The sequence below is a fragment of the Musa acuminata genome, chromosome BXJ1-4, assembly GCF_036884655.1.
Source record: "Musa acuminata AAA Group cultivar baxijiao chromosome BXJ1-4, Cavendish_Baxijiao_AAA, whole genome shotgun sequence".
In the NCBI taxonomy this organism is placed as follows: Eukaryota; Viridiplantae; Streptophyta; class Magnoliopsida; order Zingiberales; family Musaceae; genus Musa; species Musa acuminata.
The window spans coordinates 33,081,798-33,093,047 of record NC_088330.1 but is presented as its reverse complement, the minus strand read 5'-3'; the positions used below and the strand labels follow the sequence as shown (position 1 = coordinate 33,093,047).

General features: G+C 36.5%; 2 protein-coding genes across 2 annotated transcripts; both read left to right on the top strand.

Moving 5' to 3' along the window:
- Nucleotides 1-6,123: 6,123 nt before the first annotated feature.
- Nucleotides 6,124-9,160, top strand: LOC135654551 (remorin-like). Its single transcript, XM_065175628.1, has 5 exons — nucleotides 6,124-6,367; nucleotides 6,887-6,934; nucleotides 7,031-7,118; nucleotides 7,881-7,962; nucleotides 8,688-9,160. Exons 1-5 carry the CDS (start codon nucleotides 6,208-6,210, stop codon nucleotides 8,880-8,882), a joined length of 573 nt encoding a protein of 190 aa, XP_065031700.1. The 5' UTR covers nucleotides 6,124-6,207; the 3' UTR covers nucleotides 8,883-9,160.
- Nucleotides 9,161-9,771: 611 nt separating this feature from the next.
- LOC103977882 (LIM domain-containing protein WLIM2b-like) lies at nucleotides 9,772-11,192 on the top strand. The gene is made up of 5 exons (XM_065181019.1): nucleotides 9,772-10,181; nucleotides 10,423-10,522; nucleotides 10,670-10,698; nucleotides 10,782-10,871; nucleotides 10,961-11,192. Exons 1-5 carry the CDS (start codon nucleotides 9,918-9,920, stop codon nucleotides 11,177-11,179), a joined length of 702 nt encoding a protein of 233 aa, XP_065037091.1. The 5' UTR covers nucleotides 9,772-9,917; the 3' UTR covers nucleotides 11,180-11,192.
- The last annotated feature ends 58 nt before the right edge of the window (nucleotides 11,193-11,250 follow it).

Here is an 11,250-nt window from a genome sequence, read left to right as displayed (position 1 = left end):
ACTCCACAAGGTAGACCAAGTAGATTTCTTTGTTGATAAAGGCCAAGTAGTTTTCTAAGTTGGGTAGGTGATGACAAGCAGTATTCTCCTCTTAGGTCATTCCTTGGCATAAGATCTCTGATTTCTATCCTTATTCTAGCTTGCTTCTCTGAACAAGAGAGACATGATGCCAGACACAATCTTTGAATTATAACATGGTTGGATTTGTTTGCTACTACAACAACATGTTCATAATTGTTTGTGCCTTCCATGCACTACACTACACTACACCACATGTTATTATCCAAATAGTAGAAAGTATGCACTGATCTTGATGGAATTATTAAGGACTTTGGTAAGGCAGCCTGACCTTGTGGTCATAACATGGTTCATGACTGCACATGCAATGACCAACTTGGCCAATAAGTTAAAGAAGACACTTGAATCATGAGCACATTTGTTTATGCCAAAGAAGAATAGGAAATGTGTCGGGCTGGTGACTAAGCTAGAGTGGAAATCTTTTGTGGTGCAGGCTGTGGGAATATTTTACAGCAAAAAAAATCAAAGAAATCAGAATAAGGTTCACCTGAATTAATCTGCATAATGTTCTAACTCAGTGGGTTTTGTTGTGTTGTAGCCATTTTCTATTAATGACAAAGTATACCATATTGTACTAATCTATTAGCTAGTCATGAGAATGCATTTGAAGTGTTTATTTAATCCAACATGAAATTTGAAAAATCCATGATCAGTTGTTCAAAATAAACTCAAGTAAGCCATGCAAAATCCAAATATCAACCTACATTATTTCAATCTAAGTAGGTGTCAAGTGTTTTGACATTAGAAGAGCCTCAATCACAAAGAGACAACACAAGAAATCATCAATCAACAATATTTATTTTATTTTATTGGGAAGAAGATTGTTATTAATTGAATAAGAAGACTAATGAGGTCAATCATTTAATTGTTCTTGTCCACCTACTGACAACTAACTAGTTGTCATAATTTTTTGAATAATTTCAAGTACTAACTAGTACTCCTAATCTTGTTTTATACATATTGGTCATTGTGATAGACTCTTTTAGCATTGGAATAATTTATCAGTGCATTGGTTTTTTTGGCACTTCCTCTAATTCATAATAAAGAATGGTTAGGATGCATTAATTCCTCCAACCTTCTACTTCATGAGATCTTAGGAAAAATTGCTGGATTTTATTACATCCATATTCTATGCATGATTTATAACACAAGGAAAAAGGTGTGCAACAAAAATTTTAATATATATATATATATATATATATATATATATATATATGTATATATATATATATATGTATATATATATATATGTATATATATATATATGTATATATATATATATATATGTATATATATATATATATGTATATATATATATATATATGTATATATATATATATGTATATATATATATATATGTATATATATATATATGTATATGTATATATATATATATAGCAGACAAACTTTATACCAAAAAATTAATTTATATATTTTTTTGTTGGAAAACTTCCTTGTTTGTGAAATTTGATAAGAACATGCTGTTGCTGCCATCAGAAACCTCTTTGTTCTATAGACTTATATTATATTGAATTATGAACTTGTGGAGGCCTTTACAGTTCAGATACTGATTTGATTATGCAATGCAGAATTGGAAAGAAGAGTTAAGCAGCAACCAAAGAGATAAAGTTAGAAATGAATGCCAAGCATACATGCACTTGTTTTTATTAGGGAATAATTCCAACAAATCCCTGTAGCTTGATTAATTAAGTGGTCAATAACCCCAATATTTTTAAGGGCATTTGAATCAAAAGAGAAAAAAAATTGAACACCTCACTTCTAATATTTTAAAGTGACTCTTCAATGGATGCTTGACTTGACTGCTATGGTTACTTTTTTTTTTCCCCAATCTTTTTGTTTATAAACTGATAAAAATATTTTTTTTTTTACTTCTCTTACTCTTTCTCACCATATTTTATATATTGCAGTAGTAAATATAAAATGAGGATTTTATATAGCAAGAATTTTTATCTTGATTTTTATTAGTTTTTATAACATATATACCATATGTTTTTTTTAGAGAAAAATTAAAAAAATATTATATCAAATAACTTATATGGTGCTCATATGATCCAAATATCACTTATATAATATTATAGTAATCAGATATCTCAACAAAAATATGCCATGTTAATATTGATGATTATGTATGTAAAAATGTTAGTAACTCACAAATCAATTAAGAGGAAACAACATTAATGAGACTTGCTACAATATCATGTCCAAAACTAAATTCTATGAGCATGCTTCAGACTTTAATATAATTGTTTTTAGTGGCAGAAGGTAATTCTTACTTATCTTATTTATGTACCATGGGATCCTCAGCCAATCTACTTACAATTTATTTATATTTTTTGTGGTTATGCAATCAAATTGGATGCACAAAATTATATATATATATATATAGATATATAGATATATAGATATATATATATATATATATATATATATTCTTGAAATTTTAGATGTTTCATCATGCTTATGTCCCATATGCAGATGATAAATGCATACAAATCTACAAAATTAATTTGGACCAATGTGCTAAAATATTAGTATTTATTAAAAAAAAGAGTAGGTCCAAATTAATATGATATGAAAGTATTAACTAACTCAACTAATCAAAACCTTAACAATTTATCATAAGATTCTGGATTTGAATCTCTCTTCATCATTTATTATTTAAAAGATAATATGATATTATCAAAGGGCCCATTCACACAGGTAGGATCCTAACCATAAAAAACTTACCCTCATATGTCACAAATAAGTGACTAATTAATTTCTAAAATTTTATTGTGTGACCTCTATCACTAACAACTCCCTTGTACAAAAATATTAGTATAACATTTGTTAGGTACACATCATGTGCTATAAATCATATACTACATATCATACATCTAAGTAGTGCCTTCATGCTATGCATATCATATGTCAATCTAGTCCATGATTCAATAGTGAAACTCTCCACTAGCAATTCAATCATATAGCTTCTTATTTTATTATTAAATTAGCATCATATTTTTAGTTTTTATCTTAAATTGTCATTTTAGTTAGATGTAATAAAGGGTACAAGTAGATTCATCATCTCTAATATGGAATATCTATAAGAATCCACTGGCCTGCATGGAAATCTTCAATTTGTCTTATACTTTTTAGTATTTGAGTTAGATGTAATAAATGGTACAAGTAGATTCATCATCTCTAATATGAAATATCTGTAAGAATCCACTGGCCTGCATGGAAATCTTCAACTTGTCTTATACTTCTTGATAGAGAGAGAGAGAGAGAGAGAGAGAAGCCCAAATAATCCATTAGGAAAGGATCCATATGACATTGACCATCTGGAAAACTTAAGCAAATGATTCATGGGCTCTTGTATATCATGTGTTTGATAAAATTTCCAGCTCTTCTTTGTTTAGGATACACAACACTTATCAAAATTCTAATTAATTTCTCCAAAAGAGAAAAAGAGGTCAATATCAAATTTGCAAGTAAGAAAATAAATATTTGGTATCACTATTAATAATTTCTAATCACTCCAATTTTGCAATTTTAAGACACATCCAAGAACCTATAAATAAAAGTATCATTTTCATTTGTGAACATCAAAATATAATATACAAGATCCTACATATTTTGTCCCCTCATGATTCATCCACAAGTTTTCTAGATATTTAAGTTCTTTAAATTAAAAAAAAACACCTTGAATTTAGAGGTCAATTGTACAAATATTCTCCATATAAGAAAATAAAATTATAATTTGTGTAAATGGAGAACTTTTGTAATAGAGTTATAATATTTTTGAAAATGTGCTAAAAACCACTGTAACCATATTTAAATTAAATTATTTTTAATATTTATTTTCTTAAATTTAAAATATTTAAGAAAATTGACCTCTAAGGTTATTATTATTATTTTTTGTGGATGTTTTGTATCCTTCGTAGTTCCCCAAACGTTCCAAACGATCACCAATCGAGAAAAGGAGGGGAGGGGAGGGGAGGAGAAAGGATTGTCGTTTTTCTCGCGACACTCAACTCCAAAGGCCCCATGGACGACGACGACGAAGCAAGAGGGAGAGGTGTCGAACGAGGACACGAGAGGACGGGGTGATGGAGGGAGGCAGGTAAGGTGACAGTGAAGGCGACGAGTTGTGGCATCGGACGACGACGTAAACGATCCAAAGACCACCTCTTTACGTGCCAATGACGTAGCTTCACGTATATATAGAGAGAGCAGATGAACAGTCGCTGTGACGTTGTTGTTTGATTACCGTATCGGTAGTATCAACCTTTACTTGTCAACGTTGAGCAGATTGATCTTATTCTTATCTGTTTGTTAGCCACATTAGATTAGGGAGTTGAGGACTTTGCAAGCAATTGGTCTCTTCTCCACCTACTCCCCAGCTGAGATCTCCAACTGATCTGCTGCAAATCCAACAGTATCGGCTTTCTTTGGCCAAACTCAAAGCCTGGGGAACACGAAAGTAATGGCGATCAACAACCAACAGGTAGACACAGTGGAGTATAGGAGTGACATGAGAGAGAAGCTGGTCACAGCTGGAAGACAACTCACGCGTCACTCTTAACTCCAACATTACTACTCATCCAAGAGGGACGCAGACAGCAAGGAGTACAAATATCACGGGGTGCATCATTTGCTGGAGAATCAGCACAAGTGGGATAGGTTGAGCTACCCACGACAGGAGTTGCTTGCAACCATGATGCTTCAAATCTAATACAAAGCCATCATCTATCCATCGATAGATAAAGAGGGGACAAATCAAATGATGGGTTGGCAAGTGCCAAGGAATGAACTCCAAAAAAAGGTGGAGAAGAAAGGTTCATTCATCATGATCACTTTCAGATACCTTCATCTGTCTTTTCCTTCTTGTTTCAGGGTTTTTAATGAACTAGCGGGATCAAAATTCAACGGAGAGCAGTACATGTTCTTCAGGTCAAGAACAGATATTTACACCTGCATTCCTTTAAGATTCAGAAATCAGGAACACAAGTCTCAGCAGTTCACCTAACCAAAGGAAGTTTTCATCCATATTGCATCACCACTATCAGAATAAACCTCTATCCGCATTACATAAAACATATACATCCTTTTCTTGAGAGAGTAAATTAAACATGCACGTCAATCATGGCACCAACCTAACATATTGAACATCGGAAAGCAAGTCCTCCAGCTAAGTTGCAGGGTAGTGGAAGGACCTCAAAGTGTCTTACCATGAATTTTCTTTGTAGTGAAAGCAAAGAGATGATTAAGGCAAACAAATAGCATGCGGAAACAATCTCGAATCCCAATAGCTCAGGTGGAGTCATACGTCAAACAGATTCAGCAAAGCATGAAGTAAATCTACTGTTAGTCTCGACAAATGTGCCTAATCATGCGGCTTTGACAGAGAAAAGGCCATGAAGTACGTTTCATGTGGGTGGAAATGATTGCCAAGGCCAAAATTTTCTTGTGTCACCATGACTGTTTCGAGTACAGCTCGGCTCGACGCAATCCATCTTTGGAGTGCTTTGGTCTGAAATATCTAGGAATACTTGTCAATGTAACTTCTTATCTTAGAAATCTAGTCTCGTCGGCAACTCAAAAGGTTAGTCATTCAAGCAAGCACACAGAAAAAAAAGCGTCATGGAATACCAATCTTTACTCATCTGGGATCCAATGTTTCGCTGACATGGCACTCCATCAAACCCTGCCAATGAGATCCAGCAAATGGGCGGAGCAGATCTTTGTAAGTTTGACGCAACAGAACGGTTGGATTCCCCAAAGCCGCATTGTATTCCTTTCGACGCAGTAGATCTGCTTCGCTGTCATGGTCCACGCATTATTGCGGCGCGTAAAAGCTATCGCTATTGATTGGGGGAGACGACAGCAACGGGGGACCCACGTATCATGTGGTCCAGATCACTCGCATTTGTGTGATGGCGGCCGCATGAGATCCCCTCGCCACTCGGAAGGGACCCAGTGGAATCCGGAGCAAAACTGCTTGAGTTCACGCTCCGGCGTCTATAAATCCGCACCCGGTATTGGATGTTCCCTTGTTTCCTGTGTGTGTTGGTGAGGGATTCGTTGAGGTTTCCTTTGAGCGGTAGCGTTTGCTGTGTGGTCTAAGAGATGGCGGAAGAGAAGCCGGCCAAGGTGGAGGAAGAGGGACCCTCGGAAGCTGCTCCGCCACATCCGGAGGCGGTGAAGGACGTGGAGGAGGAGAAGACGGCGATCGTGCCGGCCCCGGAGGAGAAGCCCGACGAATCCAAGGCTCTCGTCGCCGTAGAAAGTGAGATATATATATATCTTTTGCTTAGAACTAATTTTAGAAATAAGGTTTTGAATATTAATCATAAATTCTTTTAAATTTGCTTGTAGGACTATAGAAACAAATTTTAAGTTTTTTTTTGGATTTGAGCAGAGTTTCTTCATATTATTGTTATTATTTTCATCTTGGAGATGATGAAATCTTTTGCTATTATCCTCTTATTTGTAAGCAAAGCTTCTTCCTGTTCTTGGTATCGATCTTTCCTCCATGTATGGTAGCTCAAGTGCAAATTTGTGGCTTCTAATTTCTTGTCTTGATGGATAATTATTATGAGAGTGACAGATACGGATCCAAAGGCTTAAGCCTTTGTGGATCTCTGTCAGACACATAGACTACCACTCTGGACTCATAGATGGAAGGAATCATGGTAGTTCCAACCCACTTTGTTCAGATCTCAGTCTTATACCCTTTCTTAATCTTACAAAAAAATCTACAGCGAGTGATGAATTTTTCTTGATCATTTTGGTATCTTCTTATCAGAGGTTGAGGATTCTTCCACAGAGAAAGGCTCTGGGTCAAATGACAGAGGTAGGTTTCATCAAAAAGTTGTATCCGAACCTTTATTCCTTTCTTCTGTAAGACTCAAAAGGTGAGAGGAAGAACATTTTTGTATTGCTGTTCCAGATGCTGCTCTTGCAAGGGTTGCAACAGAGAAGAGATTGTCACTGATCAAGGCATGGGAGGAAAACGAAAAGGTTAAGGCAGAAAATAAGTAAGTTTATCTTATGGCTTAGAAGATATTCTACAGTTCCATCTTAATGGCTATTCAAGCTGAGCCTATTTTGCTGTTTTTGCTAGTAAAGTTACAAGAGCTCCACCAGTTGCCATTGTTTAGCAAGTAAATTGGCTATAGGCCGTGAAATCATCAGTTTTAGGAGGCAATTCATTGGCTGTGTCATCAACAATTTCATGTTTTAGGCCTGTGTTCTTGTAGATTGTGTACTGGAACACGGCAGGGTCTAGTGAATTAGCGAAAATTTAGATTCTAGCTTTTATATGCCTTTTCATGTAGGGTTTTTGTATGTTCTTTTACTAACAACCTGAAATTTTGATGCATGATAAGAATTCACAACTTCTAATTTTCATTGAATTTTGGCACAGAAAATTTTCATTGAATTTTGCATTTCTGCTAATCATTCAGACAATCAATCATTAAGCTTTCCCTTTTAAGGGTCGCTCAACTAACCGCGAGTTCTTTTATATTTTGGATATAGCTCATTTTGAACACTGTGTTCTATGTTCTGGTACTATTATTTCTTCTAAGATAAGTGACTTTTAAGCTTTGGATGCTGATTGCTCTAGTAGAAGTTTTTGAGATTTTAGGACCGACATATAAAGATGATACTAACAAGATCAAACATGCTTCTTTTCAGAAATAATAGAAGGATGAACATGTTAAGTCAAATAGGCAGAATCTATCTAAGTTATATCGAATGATACATTAATAACCCAATGTACCTGCTTTACCAAACAGGGCTATCAAGAAGATATCATCTATTAGTGCATGGGAGAAGTCAAAGAAGGCAGATGTGGAAGCCGAGCTGAAAAAGAAAGAGGTAAGCAACTTCTCAAAACATTTCACCCAAGTTGTATATGATCTTATGAGCTATAAGATCAGTTTATATATCAGCAAATAGCAATACTAGGCATACTTTAACAGAAAGGTAGCTGACTCTAATGCCATTGCTTGTAGCTTGATTTAAACTTGGTGCTTATTTATACTACGGGGCAATTATCTACTTTCTCAAATCGAAAGTGCAGTAATGGAAGATCTAATAAATCTCTTTATCGCCTAATTCCAATTGAAGGATTGAACACATTGTTCATGGATTGACCATTTATGCACAATGGAAGTCCTCAATTTTAAGTATTTTATTTTGACAAAATTAATTTTAGGAAGTTGGAAGGTGAAGAAATAGAAAGTTCAAAATATTGTACATCCTACATTTATTGTATAAGAATTCAGCAAAACATCATGGACAAGCAATAACAATTCCTGGTCAAATTGCAGCACTTACCAACATAAGTTTCATACTGTACTATTCTTCTCCACTCTTTCATTTTTCGTGCATAACATGGTTGATTTGGTCATTATCAAACCAAAATATTTCTGAATTTGTGATAAACATGTTCATTGAATGATGACATCTCTTGAAGAGATGAGAAGTGAAGAATAAAACAAAAAAAAAAAAAAAACTTTCATTTGTATGAGGTTCAAAAACCCCTTCTGACTCCGAACAACTGATAAACTCATGACCAATATACACTTATCGATACGCAGGAAGAACTGGAGAAAAAGAAAGCAGAATATGCAGAACAAGTGAAAAACAAACTTGCCTTGATCCACAAGCAAGCAGAAGAGAAGAGGGCAATTGCGGAGGCAAAGCGTGGTGAAGAGGCCCTGAAGGCCGAAGAGAAGGCAGCAAAATATCGTGCCACCGGGCTTGCTCCAAAGAAGATTTTTGGGTTCTTTTAGGCCTGAAAGTTGACTATCGGGTGACAGATTGAACATACTATTCAGCTCTAATCTGTTTCGTGTTTCTTGTGTTTTCTGAGTGTGTTGTGTTGATCTTTTAGATGCAGCTTTTTCTGGGGTGATGTGTTGGTTGTTCAGCAGGAGAGAGGTTTGGCTGGGAAGCCCAGTGTGTTTGATTTGTTAACTGTGATGTATCTGTCCATAATGTAATTTACATGAACAGAAGGTTGTTTGTTCTTACTTTTCAATGTAAAGATTCTTGTGTGTATTTGATCCAACATTTGATCATTTGGTGTATCTCTGTCATTTTCATCTGCAGTGAAACACAACTTAACACAATATTCTTGTGTTCTGCAATTTCTGGATTCTTGATCAGCATGTCAACTGTTAAATGTCAATGCCATATTGCATTGATGGTATGAGCAACAGGCAGCTGCATGCTGCTTTCATCTGCAGTTTGGCTTTTAATTCCCATCTTGCAAAAAGCAATTGCTGAGATTTTAGTCATAATTTATAAAAGCAGATGATCAAATGAAATCAACTTTATTGCTTAAAATCTGGTAAAAAAGATTTTTTTTAATTGAATTACTTGGATTTGATTAGTAAAGTACAACAATGTGCAAAATATGGATCCAAATATGCAAAAAAAATGTATTTCCAAAAAGCAAAGATTTGAGTCACACTATCACATAGAGGATATCATCTCATGTGCCATTCTAATTCAAAGTTCATGAATCATGAAAAGCTCAAATTAGATTATCCATTAAGAACTCCATGTTTCCTCATATTAGCATAAGACAGTTTGGATTCCAAACATTGTTCCCTCTCCCACCTGTTTGACTGGGCTTGTGGTTTATGGCATGCATGCCTCCTGTTTTATCTCCTACCTTTTCTTCCCTGTTCCCATCTTTCTTCACCAAATCAGTACCCAATTTCATATTTTTAAATGCCTTGAACTCAAAGATTTCTTATCCTCCCTCCCCTTCTTCACATTGCATTTGCTCTTATTTATTGCAGACAGGGGGGAGGGAAGACATGCACCACGAGCTCCTGCATCAGCTCCATTCCTTGTTTTTCTTAGCAGAGGAGTTTAGCAGCAGAGTTAGCAGTTGCTCTTGTGCTGTTCCTGGAGAGAGCCAAACACTTGGGATTGTTTGGATCATGACCATGTCTTTCACTGGCACCCAGGACAGCAAAGCATGTGACAAGACTGTCCATTTCATTGATCTCTTGACTGCAGATGGAGTCCCTTATCACAAGACTTGCTTCAAGTGCAGCCACTGCAAAGGAACTGTGTCTGTAAGTTTGGGTTCTCAACCAGCAAGAAACCATGCAGTTCCATATGAACTCCAATTTTAGCCAACTAGACATGATCGTGAGTTGTGATAGGCAATTCACCAACCTTGGAATTCATATGCAACAACATCATCTCTCCATGCACAATTACCAATAGATGCTTGTTGGCATACAATGGTGATCTTCTATGAACACTGCAATAGATGATTACTACTGATTTGCTGTTTCTACATATGTCTCACAGATGTGCAACTACTCTTCCATGGATGGCATCCTCTACTGCAAGCCTCACTTTGAGCAGCTGTTCAAGGAGTCAGGCAGCTTCACCAAAAAGTTCCCAACAGGTGATTTGATGCCTTTCCTACCTTCTTCTCTGAGGTACTCGTCATCGCATACCATTTCTCCAGTGAGTTACCAGGTGTTGGCACCTCCTTAGATCATACTGTTTCAGACATTCACCTTAACTACTTCCTGGTTGGTTTTGATCCAAGGAGCAAAGTCTGGTGAGAGGAATGAACTGGTACGTGTGCCAAGCATCTCCTTCCCCTTGCATTTCCATGGCCATCTTCTTTCTCATTACCGACGCATGCCATGTCTTTGCAGTCTAACAGCTCAAGCAAGATATCCTACATGTTCACCGGAACCCAAGAGAAGTGTGTCAGCTGCAAGAAAACTGCATACCCTTTGGAGAAGGTCTGCACGTAAAAAAGCCCCCCCCAAGCGAAGCAAGCTTGAAGGATTGACGAATTTGTCACACCCTTTTTCGATCTTTGTTCTGGCAGCTGACCGTGGAAGGCGAGTCGTACCACAAGACCTGCTTCAAGTGCTCTCATGGGGGTTGCACACTGACGCCATCCTCCTACGCTGCCCTCGAAGGCATCATCTACTGCAAGCACCATTTCGCGCAGCTGTTCAAGGAGAAGGGAAGCTACCATCACCTGGTCAGCGTTGCCTCACTGAAGCGAAGTTCTGAACCTGAGAAGGCACCGACCGAGGGCTGAAACCACGAGCGTGTTCTCCTTTTGGGTGTGGCTTCCTCCGGCTTTGTTTGCGCTGGGCGAAACCTGTGACG